This window comes from Salvelinus alpinus, chromosome 29 (genome assembly GCF_045679555.1).
Source record: "Salvelinus alpinus chromosome 29, SLU_Salpinus.1, whole genome shotgun sequence".
Classification (NCBI taxonomy): Eukaryota; Metazoa; Chordata; class Actinopteri; order Salmoniformes; family Salmonidae; genus Salvelinus; species Salvelinus alpinus.
This window is the reverse complement of record NC_092114.1, coordinates 46527832-46550951: the sequence shown is the minus strand read 5'-3', so window position 1 is coordinate 46550951 and position 23120 is coordinate 46527832. Positions and strand designations below refer to the sequence as shown.

General features: G+C 42.1%; 1 protein-coding gene across 1 annotated transcript in view; it reads right to left on the bottom strand.

Moving 5' to 3' along the window:
* Positions 1 to 23120, bottom strand: part of LOC139558832 (sodium/hydrogen exchanger 3-like) — a 75844-nt gene that overhangs the window by 38145 nt on the left and 14579 nt on the right. The window contains exons 4-5 of the mRNA XM_071374332.1: positions 13160 to 13238; positions 12326 to 12503 (exon numbers count right to left, since the gene is read on the bottom strand). Of these exons, the coding sequence (XP_071230433.1) occupies positions 12326 to 12503; positions 13160 to 13238 (257 nt within the window). The remainder of the gene's footprint in view (positions 1 to 12325; positions 12504 to 13159; positions 13239 to 23120) is intronic.

Genomic DNA, 23120 nt, shown 5'->3' with positions numbered 1-23120 from the left:
GCACAACAGTAAACAAACAGAGTAGCATATTTCAACACTGCAAGCACGACACAAAACGCAGAAATAAAATATAAATCATGCCTTACCTTTGACGAAATTCTTTTGTTGGCACTCCAATATGTCCCATAAACATCACAAATGGTCCTTTTGTTCAATTAATTCCGTCGATATACAGTGGGGAGAACAAGTATTTGATACACTGACAATTTTGCAGGTTTTCCTACTTACAAAGCATGTAGAGGTCTGTCATTTTTATCATAGGTATACTTCAACTGTGAGAGACGGAATCTAAAACAAAAATCCTGAAAATCACATTGTATGATTTTTAAGTAATTAATTTGCATTTTATTGCATGACATAAGTATTTGATACATCAGAAAAGCAGAACTTAAAATTTGGCACAGAAACCTTTGTTTGCAATTACAGAGATCATACGTTTCCTGTAGTTCTTGACCAGGTTTGCACACACTGCAACAGGGATTTTGGCCCACTCCTCCATACAGACCTTCTCCGGATCCTTCAGGTTTCGGGGCTGTCGCTGGGCAATACGGACTTTCAGCTCCCTCCAAAGATTTTCTATTGGGTTCAGGTCTGGAGACTGGCTAGGCCACTCCAGGACCTTGAGATGCTTCTTACGGAGCCACTCCTTAGTTGCCCTGGCTGTGTGTTTCGGGTCGTTGTCATGCTGGAAGACCCAGCCACGACCCATCTTCAATGCTCTTACTGAGGGAAGGAGGTTGTTGGCCAAGATCTCGCGATACATGGCCCCATCCATCCTCCCCTCAATACGGTGCAGTCGTCCTGTCCCCTTTGCAGAAAAGCATCCCCAAAGAATGATGTTTCCACCTCCATGCTTCACGGTTGGGATGGTGTTCTTGGGGTTGTACTCATCCTTCTTCATCCTCCAAACACGGCGAGTGGAGTTTAGACCAAAAAGCTCTATTTTTGTCTCATCAGACCACATGACCTTCTCCCATTCCTCCTCTGGATCATCCAGATGGTCATTGGCAAACTTCAGACGGGCCTGGACATGCGCTGGCTTGAGCAGGGGTACCTTGCGTGCGCTGCAGGATTTTAATCCATGACGGCGTAGTGTGTTACTAATGGTTTTCTTTGAGACTGTGGTCCCAGTTCTCTTCAGGTCATTGACCAGGTCCTGCCGTGTAGTTCTGGGCTGATCCCTCACCTTCCTCATGAACATTGATGCCCCACGAGGTGAGATCTTGCATGGAGCCCCAGACCGAGGGTGATTGACCGTCATCTTGAACTTCTTCCATTTTCTAATAATTGCGCCAACAGTTGTTGCCTTTTCACCAAGCTGCTTGCCTATTGTCCTGTAGCCCATCCCAGCCTTGTGCAGGTCTACACTTTTATCTCTGATGTCCTTATACAGCTCTCTGGTCTTGGCCATTGTGGAGAGGTTGGAGTCTGTTTGATTGAGTGTGTGGACAGGTGTCTTTTATACAGGTAACGAGTTCAAACAGGTGCAGTTAATACAGGTAATGAGTGGAGAACAGGAGGGCTTCTTAAAGAAAAACTAACAGGTCTGTGAGAGCCGGAATTCTTACTGGTTGGTAGGTGATCAAATACTTATGTCATGCAATAAAATGCAAATTAATTACTTAAAAATCATACAATGTGATTTTCTGGATTTTTGTTTTAGATTCCGTCTTCCACAGTTGAAGTGTACCTATGATAAGAATTACAGACCTCTACATGCTTTGTAAGTAGGAAAACCTGCAAAATTGGCAGTGTATCAAATACTTGTTCTCCCCACTGTATATCCAAAATGTCAATTTATTTGGACCGTTTGATCCAGAAAAACACTGGTTCCAACTTGCGCAACGTGACTACAAAATATCTCATAAGTTACCTGTAAGCTTTGTCCAAACATTCCAAACTACTTTTGTAATTCAACTTTAGGTATTTTTTTACATAAATAATCGATCAAATTGAAGACGGGATGATCTGTGTTCAATACTGGAGGAAAACAAAGTGTAGCTAGCTTTCTGGTCATTCGCCTCTAACAAAGAGTACACTTCCCTCGAGCCTCATTCTGAACAGTGCTACTTCTTCATTTCTCAAAGGAAAAACTTCAACCAATTTCTAAAGACTGTTGACATCCAGTGAAAGCGATAGGAACTGCAAGAAGGTCCCTTAGAAATCTGGATTCCCAATGAATCGTCATTGAAAAGAGAGTGACCTCAAAACAAATCTGAATGGTTTGTCCTCGGGGTTTCGCCTGCCAAATAAGTTCTGTTATACTCACAGACATAATTCAAACTGTTTTAGAAACTTCAGAGTGTTTTCTATCCAAATCTACTAATAATATGCATATCTTAGCTTCTGGGCCTGAGTAGCAAGCAGTTTACTTTGGACACGCTTTTCATCCGGACGTGAAAATACTGCCACCTATCCCAGAGAAGTTAATGTGTGACAATAGAATTTGGGAGGTTGCTCCTTTACTGCTACTCACTTCCAAGGGAACCAAAAGGGTTTTACACCACAGGGAGCCAGATTGTCATTTGCTTTCGCTTCGATCTCAGTTGGACGAAGGCGCCAACCCGGAACTGTTTCAACAGGGACCCGAGAGATTGAACTACAATGGAATTGAGCTACAATGGTCAAGGATGGTTGAGGGGCAGCTCTCGGGTAACTGTTGGGGGATCTTGGATAGTTGGTGGCCTGGCGGTTGGGAGCTTGGGCCGGTGGCCAATAGTGCGCTGGTTCAGATCCCCATTTTGATTTGACGGGAGATCTGTCGACATGCTCTTGGGCGGGATGCTTGACCCTGGCTGCTCCTGTGGTTTGCTTTGGATGGGAGTCTGTTAGATAACTGAATATAATGTAAATGTTGAGCGGCTTCACTGTAGGTAGATCAATAATAATGATCAATAAAAATCATCAACAAAAAATATCACTGTCTCTGAGATTTCGAATCCGACTTGTCATTAAAAGAAGTCTACAGAACCTTCAGATTATAATTTTGACACCTGTGGTTTATCCCTACTTGCTAAGAAAGTTTCCCATTGACTTAAATGATAGGTGTGGCCCCGTTTACTGTAGTTTGGACACACCTACTCATTCAAGGGTTTTTCCTTTATTTTTGTTATTTTCTACATTGTGGAATAATCGTGAAGACATCAAAATGATGAAATAACACATATAGAATCATGTAGTAGGGTCAAAGACGAGACGTGTAAATTTGGTGACCGAAGGCCATTCATTTAACATAAAAAGATAAATACGTATGAATATCATATTAAATCACTCTTAAACTCTTACCCTTCTTTTAACCCAGAAATATTTGTGTCGCAAACTATTAAATGAAGGGAGTTATTGAGCTCTAAAGCGTCAAAATGTCCTTCAGTGTAACTGTCCAGGTTAAAATTCTAATGACAAGTGTTTTTTTAATTCATCCTAAAAATATAAATGAACACCCATGGCATAATTGTGTTAGCGTTTGCCCTTTTCTCAATAGGGGGGCGCCATTTTGACTTTGTAAAAATTTGTTCCCAAATTAAACTGCCTCGTACTCAATTCTTGCTCGTACAATATGCATATTATTATTACTATTGGATAGAAAACACTCTCTAGTTTCTAAAACCGTTTGAATTATATCTGTCAGTAAAACAGAACTCATTTTGCAGCAAACTTCCTGTCAGGAAGTGAGAAATCTGAAATCGGGGGCTCTGTTCCAGGGTCAGTTTATTAATTTGCATGTAATCTATGGGTCTACATGCACTGCATACACCTTCCCCTAGATGTCAGTAAGCAGTGAGAATTGGAATGGGGTGTCTAGGTAGATCTGAGGCCGAACAAGAGCTCTTGGAACCGGGTGTGCAGTCTTTTCTACGTTCGTTATGACGCGAGACAGACCTCAGGATTGCGTCCTGAAAAGCTGTTGTTATAGGCGCTAGATATATCCGGCTCTGATTTTATTCGATATACATGTTAAAAACATCATAATGTAGTTATTTTAAACCGAGTTATATCAGTTTATATCAGTATATTGCGATTTTCGGGATTTTCTTTGTTCTGCGTTATGCTGAGTTGGACACGTTTGCACCACATGGCTAACGTTTGCTGCTAATTCCACAGTTGAAGACGACCTTCTACAACCGAGCAACGATTATTCTGGACAAATGACAACTTGTACAAGATTCTGATGGAAGCTCATCAAAAAGTAAGAACTATTTATGATGTTAATTCGTAATTTCTGTCAAAAAAGTTAAACTATTATTCCGCCATTAATTTCGGTGCGGTCTCGCTTTAACGCACGCTGTATGTCGTATTAACGTTAATTTTAAAAATCTAACACAGCGGTTGCATTAAGAACTAATGTATCTTTCATTTGCTGTCCAACCTGTATTTTTTAGTCAAGTTTATGATTAGTTATTGATTAGATTAGGTGCCTCTCCCAAGATTTCTCCCGACATTTTGTTTGCAGTTTGGCTACTATTCTCATTGTATAACCACAATTTGTGCCGCTAAATATGCACATTTTCGAACAAACCATATATGTATTGTGTAATATGATGTTATAGGACTGTCATCTGATGAAGTTTTGAGAAGGTTAGTGAAAAATTTAATATCTTTTGCTGGTTTATTCGCTATCGCTAACGTGCATGAATCAATGCTGCTGTGTGGTTGGCTATTGTAGTAAGCTAATATAATGCTATATTGTGTTTTCGCTGTAAAACACTTAAAAAAATCAGAAATATTGGCTAGATTCACAAGATATTTGTCTTTCATTTGCTGTACGCTGTGTATTTTTCATAAATGTTTTATGATGAGTATTTAGGTAATTCACGTTGGTCACTGTAGTTATTCTAGCTGCTTTGGTGAGATTTTGTGATGGTGGCTGCAATGTGAAACTGTGATTTATACCTGAAATATGCAAATTTTTCGAACAAAACATACGCTATACAATAAATATGTTATCAGACTGTCATCTGATGAAGTTGTTTCTTGGTTAGTGACTATTTATATCTTTATTTGGTCGAATTTGTGATAGCTACCTATGCAGTAAAAAAATGGTGGAGAAAAAAAAGTTGGGTCTTTTGCTATCGTGGTTAGCTAATAGAAATACATATTGTGTCTTCCCTGTAAAACATTTTAAAAATCAGAAATGATGGCTGGATTCACAAGATGTGTATCTTTCATCTGGTGTCTTGGACTTGTGATTTCATGATATTTAGATGCTAGTATTTACTTGTGGCGCTATGCTAGGCTATGCTAGTCAGCTTTTTTACTGATGAGGGTGCTCCCGGATCCGGGATGAGTACCAAGTATAAGTTAAAATTCTAATGACAAGTGTTCTTTTAATTCATCCTAAAAATATAAATGAACACCCATGGCATAATTGTGTTAGCGTTTGCAACAATATATAGAATAATGGGTGACATACTGTATCTAAAAAATATTTTAAAACTTTAATTAATTTTGTCCAGACTTTTGCACTTCATCAATGTCATTCAGTATAACAATGGTAATCATGTGACAGTGTGTGACATCACAAAGAAGAACCATTGAAGACCTTCTATCAATGTGATGAGGTGAGTAAATCTCTCTGAAATATTTGATGATTTCATCTTTTCACCCTCTAGTAACCTTTGTAACAAAAACACATGTCCTTCAGAACAACACAGAAAATATACTTTTAATGTTATTATTTTATAAAAAGCTGTATTAAATATGAAAAGGATCATTTTTATAGGTCAAGGTCATTACTTTATATAGGTGGCCAAGGAACTGCCTGTTAAATATGTTTACGTATGAAATCCGTCCTTCAGTATGACGCTTTTGTCCTTCAGCACAACAAAGGTTTCATGTTATACCACAATGTCAGCCGTTCTGCTGAATGATAGTAGCTTTGTTATCCCATGTTTTCAATAGTTCACAATTCATATTTACTTGTTGTATGAATACTGAATATTATCACTTTAAACTATTTCATGGCATTTTAAGTTATTTCAAGGCATATTATCTTTATACTGTAGATGCCATTGTCTAATAAGAAGAGGGCTGCACAGCACAGACAAAAGATTAACGCAGATCCAGTTGCTAGGGAGGAAAGACTAGCCAGAAGAAAAGCATGGTATTGTTTTCATGGTTTCATGCTAGTGTCAGCAACAGAATAGGATAAAATAGGATAGAAAGCTGGGTGGTTAACATAAATTTTCACTATTACACTAGATATTGTTTTATTGCACTGCAGTTAAGGTATAACTGATGGATTATATTAGTTAATATAATATTACACACACAAACAATTACGGATTAAAAATGGATTATGAATTATATTAGTTAACAGCTGCTTCACATTTGGAGCACTTTATGAAAAAACGAGACTGTTCAAGTTTGAATTGAAGTTTGATGGGCATTTTATGTAGCTATTTTGTGTAGATATCTTGAAATTGCATTGAATAGAAATGTACCAGTTAAGGTGTAACAATGTATAATTACATCATGTAATAAATGTGTAATAATGCAACTTAATGTAATGTAAAGTGTTGCCGCAGGCTCAAATTATAGTAAGTGATTATTGTTAACATTAGCAATGAAATAGTAACAAAACATGTTTGAGGGAGAAAGGGAGAGGGAGTTGATTTAACTTTAACATTTTGATTAAGTGTTATCATTGCATAGCCTACTATTAATAGACTACTAACATTTAATGGATGTGAATCCTATTCTGTGCCAGTGTCAAAACTATAAAATGTTCATTTTTTAGCTATCAGAGAAGAAAGAAGGATGTCAATCCTGATCATCCACCAATCCATACAATGACACAATCTGATGCTGAAAAAAGAGAGGGGAAATGGAGATTAAATCAGAGGAGGCGCCGTGAAAAAAAATCTAACAAATGAATCTGGTGATGAACTTAACTACAGTATCTACTGAAGGAAACTCTTTTGAGCAGCCCCCTGGACAACTTGTACAAGTACAACATGAACCTGCACCTCCGGAGATGGAGCAACCATAGTGAGTCCTTGAAATATACTATTGCTGCTACTAATAATAGTCCACAGGATCATTATTGTTATTTCTGAAGGAATCACATTTAATCAATATTTGTGGGCCGTAGTGATATGTGTCATTCAGGGTAACAGAATATTGTCATACAGTATAACACAAGTATTTTATATTAAAATACAATAACTTTGTTTTGTTGACTCAAGAGACAAAAACAAATCTCAAAGGATGAAGTGAAAGATATTTTCAGAGATTTTAGATTTTCTTTCAGTAAGGCAGGAAGTTTTTGTAAAAAAAATTGAGTTGTACCTGTGACACATCAAATATGTGGTATTCAAAATAAAATGTCATTTCTTTCTGGGTAGTTATATTTCTGCCGGTCTAAGCATGGTATAACCTTGTGATTGTGAAAAATGGGGCTAAAATTATTATATTTTTTATTAACACTTAGTGGGATACTGAATGACATTTTACTAGGGTACTGTAACGTTCGTCGTATGGAGGAAGAGAGGAGGACCAAGGTGCAGCGTGAAAAGTATCCATTTTAATAGAATACGTTAAACAAACAAACAAAATAACGATAAACGAGAATAACACGAAACGAAACAGTTCTGTCTGGTGCAGACACACAAAGACTGAAAATAACCACACACAAAACCCAACACAAAACAGGCTACCTAAATATGGTTCCCAATCAGAGACAATGACTAACACCTGCCTCTGATTGAGAACCATATCAGGCCAAGCACAGAAATAGAAAAACATAGATAAACAAACATAGACTGCCCACCCCAACTCACGCCCTGACCATACTAAATAAAGACAAAAACAAAGGAAATAAAGGTCAGAACGTGACAGCAAAACCTGAACCTATAGCGGAGGGTCTGGGTGGGCATCTGTCCGCTGTGGCGGCTCTGGCGCAGGACGTGGACCCCACTCCACCATAGTCTTTGTCCGCTTTAGTGTCCTCCTAGGAACGACGACCCTCGCCGCCGACCTAGGATTGGCAACCCTACTAAATGGCCCCACTGGACTGAGGGGCGCCTCTGGACTGAGGGGCGCCTCTGGACTGAGGGGCAGCTCCGGACTGAGGGGCAGCTCCGGACAGACGGGCGGCTCTGACGGCTCAGGACAGACGGGCGGCTCTGACGGCTCAGGACAGACGGGCGGCTCTGACGGCTCAGGACAGACGGGCGGATCTGACGGCTCAGGACAGACGGGCGGCTCTGACGGCTCAGGACAGACGGGCGGCTCTGACGGCTCAGGACAGACGGGCGGCTCTGACGGCGCTGGACAGACGGGCGGCTCAGGCGGCGCTGGACAGACGGGCGGCTCAGGCGGCGCTGGACAGACAGGCGGCTCAGGCGGCGCTGGACAGACGGGCAGCTCAGGCGGCGCTGGACAGACGGGCAGCTCAGGCGGCGCTGGACAGACGGGCAGCTCAAGCGGCACTGGACAGACGGGCAGCTCAGGCGGCGCTGTACAGACGGGCAGCTCAGGCGGCGCTGTACAGACGGGCAGCTCAGGCTTGCCGAGGCGCACTGTAGGCCTGGTGCGTGGTGCCGGAACTGGTGGTACCGGGCTGGGGACACGCACATCAAGGCTAGTGCGGAGAGCAGGAACAGGGCATACTGGACCCTGGAGGCGCACAGTAGGCCTGGTGCGTGCTGCCGGGAACTGGTGGTACCGGGCTGGGGATACGCACCTCAAGGCTAGTGTGGGGAGAAGGAACAGGATGTACTGGGCTGTGGAGGCGCACTATAAGCCTGGTGCGTGGTGCCGGAACTGGTGGTACCGGGCTGGGGACACGCACCTCCGGGCGAGTGCGGGGAGGAGAAACAGGGCGTACAAGGCTCTGGAAACGCACAGGAAGCCTGGTGCGTGGTGTAGGCACCGGTGGTACTGGGCTGGTGCGAGGAGCTGTCACAGGCAGACTGGTGCGTGGAGAAGGCACCGGATAAACCGGACCGTGGAGACGCACTTCAGGTCTCGAGCACCGAGCCTGCCCAACCCTACCTGGCTGAACGCTCCCCTTAGCCAGGCCAGTGCGGCGAGGTGGAATTGCCCGCACTGGGCTGTGCTGGCGAACCGGGGACACCATGCGTAGGGCTGGTGCCATGTACCCCGGCCCAAGGAGACGCACTGGTGACCAGATGCGTAGAGCCGGTTTCATGGCACCTGGCTCGATGCCCACTCTAGCCCGGCCGATACGAGGTGCTGGAATGTACCTCACCGGGCTATGCACACGCACCGGGGACACCGTGCGCTCCACCGCATAACACGGTGCCTGCCCGATACGACGCTCTCCACGGTAAGCACGGTGAGTTGGCTCAGGTCTCCTACCTGGCTTAACACCACTCCCCGTGTACCCCCCCCAAGAAATTTTTGGTGCTGCCTCTCTGGCTTCCAGCCGCGCTTACGTGCAGCCTCCTCATACCGCCGCCTCTCCGCTTTCGCTGCCTCCAGCTCAGCTTTAGGGCGGCGATATTCACCATCCTGTGCCCATGGTCCCTTACCGTTCAGAATCTCCTCCCAAGTCCATTTTTCCACAACGCGCTGTTCCTCTCTTTCACGCTGCTTGGTCCGATTTTTGTAGTGGGTGGTTCTGTAACGTTCGTCGTATGGAGGAAGAGAGGAGGACCAAGGCGCAGCATGAAAAGTATCCATTTTAATAGAATACGTTAAACAAACAAACAAAATAACGATAAACGAGAATAACACGAAACGAAACAGTTCTGTCTGGTGCAGACACACAAAGACTGAAAATAATCACCAACAAAACCCAACACAAAACAGGCTACCTAAATATGGTTCCCAATCAGAGACAATGACTAACACCTGCCTCTGATTGAGAACCATATCAGGTCAAGCACAGAAATAGAAAAACATAGATAAACAAACATAGACTGCCCACCCCAACTCACGCCCTGACCATACGAAATAAAGACAAAAACAAAGGAAATAAAGGTCAGAACGTGACAGGTACATTCATATGAATCACAATAAAAGTTAATTATTGGCTTTATTGTTGAATATAACTCAAATAAGGGCATAGGTGACACTCCAATTAATATTTAAAAAAGTATTTTAGGGAATTGTAATTGCTGTTTTATTTTTTTGCTACTTTGAAAACCTTATACGTCTTTGACCCAGTAACCAAAAAAGTGTTAAACAAATCAAAATATATTTTATATTTGAGATTCTTCAAAGTAGCCACACTTTGCCTTGATGACAGCTTTGCACACTCTTGGCAATCCATTCAAATCATATTTTTTATTCAATACATATTTTATATTCCATAATTAATTACCCAATTAATTAGACATTATAATAATGTTAGGCCACTCCGCTACATTATGGTGAAGCCCGTGTGAGGATGCTAAAGTCTGGTTCATTTCTCAGAGTACAGTGATGTTTTTGTTAACAAGAACATTTTAACGAGAACTCTTTCTCTCATGCCTTAGGCCGCCATGCATGACTTTCCTCCCCTCTCCCTCCCTTCTGTAAATTCTATGGGCTGTTACAACTTCTTGCATTGTTGTTCATCTCTAGATGTGGGCATAATATATTATTTTGATAATGGAGACATTACTGGATGTTAGAGTTTAATGAATAGCATTAAGAAGTGTTTGAAGTTTAATTTTTTAATGTTGATTAGTGTGCTTTCTGCATGAAATAGTTTGTTTATAAGGCCGGAACTTTCATTTCTTACTATTCCACATACTGGTGAGTCATCCTCATATGTTACATTACAAAGGCGCCTCAAGGGAAGTAAAAGGCAATTGGATTTGAGTCAAAAGTACATTACATTACCCTAAAAACAGGTGCGTAATCTGCAATCTTTATTGTGAGAGCCATTGTGACATTAAAAATCCAATATTGGTGTTTGGCCTCCACTCATTGAGATCGGGGGGATCAATAAGCAAGGGGCGCTTTCCAGTTACCAACTACGCTGATGTCCGGGCAGCAGAAGGGTTTTGGTCGGCTGTGGCTATTATTCGAGCCACGCTTTTATTGTTCAGGTCGAATGGACAGTGAGGGCGAGGCTAGGTGCTGAGGCTCCTTGCCTGATTGGCTGAAACATTCCGTGGTCCTGCTTAGCAGGAGGTGCACCCAGCCACAGGGAGCAGAGTTCCTTTCATTAGGGAATTTAATATTGTTCCATTATTGATGGATAAATCCTTTTTACAACCGGGAAAGGTGGGTGATTGTTCAGGGCATAATGTTCCTGCTCTCTTTGAAATAGAAGTTATTCACAAAGTTTAGAATACACAATATAATTTTGCATTTCTACAGCGCACAATGATCATAGCATGCATCAGTACACTTCTTGCCTCCCAGCCTGGATCCTTATGTAATGATTTCTCCCAAAAAGCAATGTTTTCCGGATTCCTGAATGGTCTGGATTCTGTCCTTTTAGAGCAGGGCAAACCATTTGGCGGGCCCCTGCTATTACTGTGTCACCCTATCTTGGATAGAACGTGTGAAGTGGATGTTCTGCCATGTAATGGCCCTCTGGAGTGTTATCTTGTAAAGGCATCAGCATACTTCAGTCAGCTTCACATGAACCATGAGCTTGCATACTCCCTTAAAAGACCTTCGCTTGAAAAACGAGAAAAAATTGACAATAACACTGTTTGTCCATTTTGAGATGCCATAACCACCCTCAAAATAGTCAGAATTAATCTAAGATATCTCAAGAAATCTGTCATTCATTTTGACCTTTTTGCCAAGTAGATCTTAGTTGCGCAATTTTACACCTAAGATGTTTGGTGCAGTGTTTCTCAATGAAAAAATGTGCATGAAAACGAGTCATCTCTCGTTGAATGACAACAAAGACTTTATTGAAGAATCCCTACTCTTGACCAATCACCAACGAAGGTGCATAGACTATGGCTACCGACTTCGGTCAAAAATTGGTGTGACCGAATAGCCAAAAAGTCCAAAACAAACAATAACGTCACAAAATGTTATCATAATATATGCACAAACTCTTCCAAACTGTTTCGTCTGGGAAGCATGCAGACGCCTTAATCCAGAGTGCATTGGGAATGGGGGAAAAGATTGGCTGGGTAGTGTCACGTCTTTTCATCTCTACCGTTGTAGATGTGTATTGGGTATGGTCTGCCAACTGCCAGGCATTTGGAATTGGCCTGGTTTTAGTCAGCCGACTTCCCTACAATAGCTCCTTTTTTCTAAGAGTGTACTAAGCAACTGAAATACCTATCTAAAACCTAAGCCAAGGTAAGTGGAAATATCATGTTAAGGGGTGTTCCACTGAAAACCTAACAGAAAGGGTATACAGTAAATGGCCTAATAAATCAACATAAGAGTCAGAAAGACTTACGACAGGATAGCGGATAGGGAGAGCATCTCGGCTGTGAGGTAAGACAGGTAGCCCAGGACGAAGATGAAGCCTGGCTCGATAATCTGGATGTTCTTGGTGCATCTGGTCAGGAGCGAGATCAGCAGAGCAAAGACGACACCAACCAGGGAGCCTCCAACCGCCACCACGAAGAATGAGACTACACAGAGCAGAGGAGGAAGAGAGGAAGGCGATAAAAGAGAGAGGAGGAGGAAGAAGAAGACAGTCAGAAGGACATATAGGGGCAAACAGGGAACAAAGTAAGTAATTATTTCGTGAATACATAAAACGTTGGTTAGACCAGGGGTATGCAACTCTGTTCCTGGAGAGCCGCAGGTAATGTAGGACTTTTTCCCAACTAGATACCCCACCTGACCAACTGAGCTAATTTATCAGTTCAGTGATTGCCTAAATTTAACATACCTGGTCTTCCAGGTCGGTTAAATAAAAAAACACTCTCCAGGACCAGGGTTGCCTACCCCTGGGTTAGACAGATTACATACTCTATTGCTTGTTGCATTACCCTTACAGTTTGCTTAAAGATGGCACAATACGCTGTACCTATTGACTATCTGACAGGGCTCTATTTGTTGGCCTGAGAATCAAACACTGGCACCTTATTCCTTACAAAGTACAGATGAGTGCACTATATAAGGAAGTTGGGAAAAATGTATGCACTCACTACTGTAAGTTGCTCTGGATAAGAGTGTCTCCTAAAATGACTAATTTTGACTAAATGACTATGTAAAATAATTGCAATATATAAGGAATAGGGTGCAATTTTGGACGTAGCCAAGGTGTGGCGCTCTTACTTACTTATGCCTTTGATGATCTCTACAGCGTCGATTTGTCCCCCTCCAAGCGACACAAATGCATCAAACACATTGAACAGCACCTGAGGGAGCATGGAAATAAAGATGACCGGTCACTGAGGAGTTGGGGAGGTTAAGCAACCAAATAAATTTAACATTACATGATTTAATGTGTTTCAATTAATTGAATCAATTGTGTAATATAATCCATTAGATTAAAATGGTATTCTTGGACCATTTGTATATGATTTATGTTATGTAGGCCTACAAACAGACAGCATTCTCTGAAGTAAAGCGTGTGACTGACCGGTGCAGTTAAGTCAACATGCCTTGTCTTGTGTATTGCCTTTGTACTTCATTTGTTGGGTTAATGTTTCCAATGATGAATGTCATTACACTTGGATGTCCACATACTTTTTATTTAACACATTACAAAAAGTTAAGTAAATGTGTTTTGCAAAAAACTGTAGTATAGACATTAAGTGTGTCCCAAATGGCACCCTATTCCTTACCAAGGGGCGTATTCAGACTTACCCTATGCACGTGTGTAACGAGGTTGGTGTGTGTGGCACCCTTGTGCACTGAATACATTTAATTACATGCCAGAAAACACACCCACTGGGTGGCCTACCAATTTGATCAAGGAGTTTTTCGGTTCATTTATCTAAAGCAATCCCTTTAAATACTGAATTTGTTTGGCACAACATTAGTATGTAGCTTATGGAGAAGGTGTTCAGAATGGAGATGAATGAAAGATGCATCTGCATATTTATCTCTGTTTCAAAACCCATGTGTAGATTTAAAAACACTTAGAGTGAAATATATATATATATATATATATATATATGTATATATAATTTTTTTATCAACCTTAGGCTGCATCATGGGACAAACACGGTTAGAGCGCCTTACGCACAAAATTTAAAAAAAGTCTGAATCAATATTGTTTCAATGTAATTTATCAACGTATTGTGATATGGAATATGAGCATAAAACACATTTAGATTTGCAAAAGTTATGAAAACAGTACTGGTTGATCTAATTTCAACCAGCGTTGCAAAGATTGAATTGAGGGTAAAACTTTTACTTAAAACCTGTTATGGCTGCAGGGGGCGTATTGGAAAAACTGGAAAATATGTGCCAATTTTCAAACGGCCTCTTAATCAATTTTTGCTCTTACAATATGCATATTAATATTAATATTGGATAGAAAACAATCTCTAGTTTCTAAAACCGTTCTAATTTTTTCTCTGAGTGGTACAGAAGTCATTTGGCAGCACTTTCCCTGACCAAGAAGTAGAATGTCAGAAATCTATGCTCGCTTCAACGTTATGCCTATACATGGTCATTATACGTAAGACCCTACGTATACTCCGTACGCCTTGCTCTGGGTGTCAAGAGGGTATGAGAGAAGAAATTTAGTGAATATCTTGTTCAGAGGTTGAATAAGAGCTATTTCTTTGACGTGACCGACCACTTCCGGAAGTCAGAAGCGCGCGTCTTGGGAGTGATATTGTGTTCTGTTTTGCTGCTGTTTTGGACGGGAACAATCTCCGGCTGGGTTTTTATTTGATAAATGAGACCATATCATCGTAATGTATGTTTTTTCAATATAGTTTAATCAGATTATTTGAATTTTTTTCGGGAGTTTTGCCCTGTTTCGGTCTCTGATTTTTTTAACGTTGGACAAATCCGTGCCAGTCGACCAGTGCCAATGCTAAGTGAGAAGGGAAAGTTGCCATCCTGACTCAAAACAACGACTCATCTGGACAAAGGACACCCTGATCAACATTCTGATGAAAGATCAGCCAAAGTAAGACCCAATTTATAATGTTATTTCATATATCTGTCGTGCATGTCAACTGGTCGTGCGCGCCCAAGTGTGTCTGGCTATTGTGGCTATGCTAACATAGCGCTACATTTTGTTTTCGCTGTAAAACATTTAAATAATCGGAAATATTGTCTGGAATCACAAGAATCCTGTCTTTCAATTGCTGCAATGTATGTATTTCTCAGATATGTTTTATGATGAGTAATTAGTTATTTGACGTTGGTGTCTGTAAATGTTATGGCTGCTTTCGGTGCAATTTCTGATTGTAGCTGAAATGTAATTTATGATTTATACCATAAATATGCACATTTTTCAAAAAAAACATATGCTATACAATAAATATGTTATCAGACTGTCATCTTATGAAGTTGTTTCTTGGTTAGTGGCTATATACAGTGGGGAGAACAAGTATTTGATACACTGCCGATTTTGAAGGTTTTCCTACTTACAAAGCATGTAGAGGTCTGTAATTTTTATCATAGGTACACTTCAACTGTGAGAGACGGAATCTAAAACAAAAATCCAGAAAATCACATTGTATGATTTTTAAGTAATTCATTTGCATTTTATTGCGTGACATAAGTATTTGATACATCAGAAAAGCAGAACTTAATATTTGGTACAGAAACCTTTGTTTGCAATTACAAAGATCATACGTTTCCTGTAGTTATTGACCAGGTTTGCACACACTGCAGCAGGGATTTTGGCCCACTCCTCCATACATACCTTCTCCAGATCCTTCAGGTTTCGGGGCTGTCGCTGGGCAATACGGACGTTCAGCTCCCTCCAAAGATTTTCTATTGGGTTCAGGTCTGGAGACTGGCTAGGCCACTCCAGGACCTTGAGATGCTTCTTACGGAGCCACTCCTTAGTTTCCCTGGCTGTGTGTTTCGGGTCGTTGTCATGCTGGAAGATCCAGCCACGACCCATCTTCAATGCTCTTACTGAGGGAAGGAGGTTTTTGGCCAAGATCTCGCGATACATGGCCCCATCCATCCTCCCCTCAATACGGTGCAGTCGTCCTGTCCCCTTTGCAGAAAAGCATCCCCAAAGAATGATGTTTCCACCTCCATGCTTCACGGTTGGGAGGGTGTTCTTGGGGTTGTACTCAACCTTCTTCTTCCTCCAAACACGGCGAGTGGAGTTTAGACCAAAAAGCTCTATTTTTGTCTCATCAGACCACATGACCTTCTCCCATTCCTCCTCTGGATCATCCAGATGGTCATTGGCAAACTTCAGACGGGCCTGGACATGCGCTGGCTTGAGTAGGGGGACCTTGCGTGCGCTGCAGGATTTCAATCCATGACAGCGTAGTGTGTTACTAATGGTTTTCTTTGAGACTGTGGTCCCAGCTCTCTTCATGTCATTGACCAGGTCCTGCCGTGTAGTTCTGGGCTGATCCCTCACCTTCCTTATGATCATTGATGCCCCACGAGGTGAGATCTTGCATGGAGCCCCAGACCGAGGGTGATTGACCGTCATCTTGAACATCTTCCATTTTCTAATAATTGCGCCAACAGTTGTTGCCTTCTCACCAAGCTGCTTGCCTATTGTCCTGTAGCCCATCCCAGCCTTGTGCAGGTCTACAATTTTATCCCTGATGTCCTTACACAGCTCTCTGGTCTTGGCCATTGTGGAGAGATTGGAGTCTGTTTGATTGAGTGTGTGTACAGGTGTCTTTTATACAGGTAACAAGTTCAAACAGGTGCAGTTAATACAGGTAATGAGTGGAGAACAGGAGGGCTTCTAAAAGAAAAACTAACAGGTCTGTGAGAGCCGGAATTCTTACTGGTTGGTAGGTTATCAAATACTTATGTCACGCAATAAAATGCAAATTAATTACTTAAAAATCATACAATGTGATTTTCTGGATTTTTGTTTTAGATTCCGTCTCTCACAGTTGAAGTGTACCTATGATAAAAATTACAGACCTCTACATGCTTTGTAAGTAGGAAAACCTTCAAAATCGACAGTGTATCAAATACTTGTTCTCCCCACTGTATATCTTTATTTGGTCGAATTAGTGATAGCTAGTGACGGAGTAAAAAACTGATGGAGTTAGAAAAGTGCTCTCTTTTGCTGACAAAACATTTAAAAAATCGGACATGTTGGCTTGATTCACAAGATGTCTACCTTTCATATGCTGTATTGGACTTGTTAATGTGTGAAAGTTAAATATTTTAACAAACTAGATTTTGAATTTCGCGCCATGCACTTGAAATGGCAGTTGTCATAGGTGTACCTGTGTGGGGATTGCAGCCCAAACAGGTTTTAAATACAATCCCACTGGGCAAAAAAAGATTGAATTAATGTTCAATGTAATTTGTCAACAAATTGTGATGTGGAATCTACGTGGAAAATACATTGGATTTGTAAAAAGTCAGCAACTGTTGTTTTGAGGGTGACATTTCTACCCCAGGATTATGTCATCATGGTAACCCATTTTCAACATAGATAAACCTTGTATAAAATATGTCGAATTTGTACCTGAAACAAAGTCAGATCTTCAACATTATATCCACTATCAGAAAAAAGTATATGCCAGGCAGCACCTCCTACTGGAAAGTTGATCTATCTACAGCTATGGTTGCTAAACTTGTAATAGTTAGCCTAATTTCAGTTCATGTGTGTAGAGCAGTGGATGATTTCCAAGGCTGGAAGACTGTGTCCCCTTTTCTCAGCGATACAACAAATGATCTATTACTAGTGTGTTCATATCTACATTTTTTTATATAATTTCAGTTTCCACATCACAATAACATCACTTCCAGTTGCCAGGGGCAGCTCTAGTAGGGCAGAAATTTGATGAACTGACTCCAACCTCGGCCAACAGCTCCGCCCCCCCCCGCAGCTACTCGCCCAAGCGTCCCCAGCTTCTCCTTTACCCAAATCCAGATAGCTGATGTTCTGAAAGAGCTGCAAAACCTGGACCCATACAAATCAGCTGGGCTTGACAATCTAGACCCTCTATTTCTGAAACTATCCGCCGCCATTGTCGCAACCCCTATTACCAGCCTGTTCAATCTCTCTTTCATATCGTCTGAGATCCCCAAGGATTGGAAAGCTGCCGCGGTCATCCCCCTCTTCAAAGGGGGAGACACCCTGGACCCAAACTGTTACAGACCTATATCCATCCTGCCCTGCCTATCTAAGGTCTTCGAAAGCCAAGTTAATAAACAGATCACTGACCATCTCGAATCCCACCGTACCTTCTCCGCTGTGCAATCCGGTTTCCGAGCCGGTCACGGGTGCACCTCAGCCACGCTCAAAGTACTAAATTATATCATAACCGCCATCAATAAAAGACAGTACTGTGCAGCCGTCTTCATCGACCTGGCCAAGGCTTTCGACTCTGTCAATCACCATATTCTTATCGGCAGACTCAGTAGCCTCGGTTTTTCTGATGACTGCCTTGCCTGGTTCACCAACTACTTTGCAGACAGAGTTCAGTGTGTCAAATCGGAGGGCATGTTGTCCGGTCCTCTGGCAGTCTCTATGGGGGTACCACAGGGTTCAATTCTCGGGCCCGACTCTTTTCTCTGTATATACAGTGGGGAGAACAAGTATTTGATACACTGCCGATTTTGCAGGTTTTCCTACTTACAAAGCATGTAGAGGTCTGTCATTTTTATCATAGGTACACTTCAACTGTGAGAGACGGAATCTAAAACAAAAATCCAGAAAATCACATTGTATGATTTTTAAGTAATTAATTAGCATTTTATTGCATGACATAAGTATTTGATCACCTACCAACCAGTAAGAATTCCGGCTCTCACAGACCTGTTAGTTTTTCTTTAAGAAGCCCTCCTGTTCTCCACTCATTACCTGTATTAACTGCACCTGTTTGAACTCGTTACCTGTATAAAAGACACCTGTCCACACACTCAATCAAACAGACTCCAACCTCTCCACAATGGCCAAGACCAGAGAGCTGTATAAGGACATCAGGGATAAATTGTAGACCTGTACAAGGCTGGGATGGGCTACAGGACAATAGCCAAGCAGCTTGGTGAGAAGGCAACAACTGTTGGCACAATTATTAGAAAATGGAAGAAGTTCAAGATGACGGTCAATCACCCTCGGTCTGGGGCTCCATGCAAGATCTCACCTCGTGGGGCATCAATGATCATGAGGAATGTGAGGGATCAGCCCAGAACTACACGGCAGGACCTGGTCAATGACCTGAAGAGAGCTGGGACCACAGTCTCAAAGAAAACCATTAGTAACACACTACGCCGTCATGGATTAAAATCCTGCAGCGCACGCAAGGTCCCCCTGCTCAAGCCAGCGCATGTCCAGGCCCGTCTGAAGTTTGCCAATGACCATCTGGATGATCCAGAGGAGGAATGGGAGAAGGTCATGTGGTCTGATGAGACAAAAATAGAGCTTTTTGCTCTAAACTCCACTCGCCGTGTTTGGAGGAATAGAAGGATGAGTACAACCCCAAGAACACCATCCCAACCGTGAAGCATGGAGGTGGAAACATCATTCTTTGGGGATGCTTTTCTGCAAAGGGGACAGGACGACTGCACCGTATTGAAGGGAGGATGGATGGGGCCATGTATCGCGAGATCTTGACCAACAACCTCCTTCCCTCAGTAAGAGCATTGAAGATGGGTCGTGGCTGGGTCTTCCAGCATGACAACGACCCGAAACACACAGCCAGGGCAACTAAGGAGTGGCTCCGTAAGAAGCATCTCAAGGTCCTGGAGTGGCCTAGCCAGTCTCCAGACCTGAACCCAATAGAACATCTTTGGAGGGAGCCGAAAGTCCGTATTGCCCAGCGAGAGCCCCGAAACCTGAAGGATCTGGAGAAGGTCTGTATGGAGGAGTGGGCCAAAATCCCTGCTGCAGTGTGTGCAAACCTGGTCAAGAACTACAGGAAACGTATGATCTCTGTAATTGCAAACTAAGGTTTCTGTACCAAATATTCAGTTCTGCTTTTCTGATGTATCAAATACTTATGTCATGCAATAAAATGCAAATTAATTAATTAAAAATCATACAATGTGATTTTCTGGATTTTTGTTTTAGATTCCTTCTCTCACAGTTGAAGTGTACCTATGATAAAAATTACAGACCTCTACATGCTTTGTAAGTAGGAAAACCTGCAAAATTGTCAGTGTATCAAATACTTGTTCTCCCCACTGTATCAATGATGTTGCTCTTGCTGCGGGCGATTCCCTGATCCACCTCTACGCTAACGACACCATTCTGTATACTTCTGGCCCTTCCTTGGACACTGTGCTATCTAACCTCCAAACGAGCTTCAATGCCATACAACACTCCTTCCGTGGCCTCCAACTGCTCTTAAACGCTAGTAAAACCAAATGCATGCTTTTCAACCGTTCGCTGCCTGCACCCGCCCGCCCGACTAGCATCACCACCCTGGACGGTTCCGACCTAGAATATGTGGACATCTATAAATACCTAGGTGTCTGGCTAGACTGTAAACTCTCCTTCCAGACTCATATTAAACATCTCCAATCCAAAATCAAATCAAGAATCGGCTTTCTATTTCGCAACAAAGCCTCCTTCACTCACGCCGCCAAACGTACCCTAGTAAAACTGACTATCCTACCGATCCTCGACTTCGGCGATGTCATCTACAAAATAGCTTCCAATACTCTACTCAGCAAACTAGATCCAGTTTATCATAGTGCCATTCGTTTTGTTACTAAAACACCTTATACCACCCACCACTGCGACCTGTATGCTCTAGTCGGCTGGCTCTCGCTACATATTCGTCGCCAGACCCACTGGCTCCAGGTCATCTATAAGTCCATGCTAGGTAAAGCTCCGCCTTATCTCAGTTCACTGGTCACGATAACAACACCCACCCGTAGCACGCGCTCCAGCAGGTATATCTCACTGATCATCCCAAAAGCCAACACCTCATTTGGCTGCCTTTCCTTCCAGTTCTCTGCTGCCTGTGACTGGAACGAATTGCAAAAATCGCTGAAGTTGGAGACTTTTATTTCCCTCACCAACTTTAAACATCTGCTATCTGAGCAGCTAACCGATCGCTGCAGCTGTACATAGTCCATCTGTAAACAGCCCACCCAATTGACCTACCTCATCCCCTTACTGTTTTTATTTATTTACTTTTCTGCTCTTTTGCACACCAGTATCTCTACTTGCACATGATCATCTGATGATTTATCACTCCAGTGTTAATCTGCTAAATTGTAATTATTCGCTCCTATGGCCTATTTATTGCCTACCTCCTCATGCCTTTTGCACACAATGTATATAGACTCATTTTTCCCCCCTACTGTGTTATTGGCTTGTTTATTATTTACTCCATGTGTAACTCTGTGTTGTTGTCTGTTCACACTGCTATGCTTTATCTTGGCCAGGTCGCAGTTGTAAATGAGAACTTGTTCTCAACTAGCCTACCTGGTTAAATAAAGGTGAAATAAAAAATAAAAATAAAATATTTGGAAAGGTGGCGTCCTATGACGGTACCACGTTGAAAGTCACTGAGCTCTTCAGTAAGGCTTTTCTACTGCCAATGTTTGTTTACTGGAGATTGCATGGCTGTGTGCTTGATTTTATACACCTGTCAGCAACGGGTATTGCTGAAAAAGCCGTATCCAGAATTTGTAGGGGTGTCCACATACTTTTGTATATATAGTGTGTTTCAACCCAGGATCCAACAAAAATTTGACAATACATATACTGTATGCCTGGGTTTTCAAGCTTTGGTTGATTTCAAGTTTAGTCTACAAGTTAATAATTAATCAATCGCCCAACATCAGTGCCCAACCTCACGAATGCTCTTGTGGCTGAATAGAAGCAAGTCCCCGCAGCAATGTTCCAACATCTAGTGGAATACCTTCCCAGTACAGTGGAGGCTGTTTATAGCAGCAAAGGAGGGAACAACTCCATATTAATGCCCATGATTTTGGAATGAGATGTTCGATGAGCAGGGGTCCACAAACTTTTGGTCATGTAGTGTATGTTTTAATATGTTTTATAAACGCCTTCATCTCAATCCCCCTAAAAATCTAAGTTAAGTATATTTCAAGTTTGATTTGATTTGACTTAGATTTTTGGTTGAGATGGATATGTGAATCCCACATACAAGTTATTAAATTGAAGACAAAATGGATATTAAATTGTTTTTGTTTGTCGACGCAACCAAATATCAAGATTTGAAGGAGATGTATGCTCTGCTTGGATAGTTATACAGTGCATTTGGTAAGCATTCAGAACACTTGACTTTTTCCACATTTCTGTTACCCTACAGCCTTATTTTAAATTGATAAAACAAATGCTCATCAATCTACACACAATACCCCATAATGACATAGCAAAAACAGGTTTTTAGAAATGTTTGCACATTTATTACAAATACAAAACTGAAATATAATATTTACATAAGTTGTCAGACCCTTTACTCAGTACTTTGTTAAAGCACCTTTGGCATCGATTACAGCCTCGAGTCTTCTTGGGTATGATGCTACAAGCTTGGCACACCTGTATTTGGAGGGTTTCTCCCATTCTTCTCTGCAGATCCTCTTAAGCTCTGTCATGTTGGATGGGGAGCGTCGCTGCACAGATATTTTCAGGTCTCTCCAGAGATGTTCGATCTGGTTCAAGTCCTGGCTCTGGCTAGGCTACTCAACGACATTCAGTGACTTGTCCCAAAGTCTCTCCTGCATTGTCTTGGCTCTGTGGTTAGGGTCGCTGTCCTGTGGGAAGGTGAACCTTCGCCCCAGTCTGAGGTCCAGAGCACTATGGAGCGGGTTTTCATCATGGATCTCTCTCCAATCTTGTTTCTCATGGTCTGAGAGTCCTTTAGGTGCCTTTTGCTGAGAAGTGGCTTCCATCTGGGCACTCCACCAAAAAGGCCTGATTGGTGGAGTGCTGCAGAGATGGTTGTCCTTCTAGGCAGTTGCAAAGAAAAAGCCATATCTCAGACTGGCCAATAAAAAGAAAAGATTAAGATGGGCAAAAGAACACAGACACAGGACAGAGGAGCTCTGCTTAGAAGGTCAGCATCCCGGAGTCGCCTCTTCACTGTTGACGTTGAGACTGGTGTTTTGTGGGTACTATTTAATGAAGCTGCCAGTTGAAGACTTGTGAGGCGTCTGTTTCTCAAACTATACATGCTAATGTACTTGTC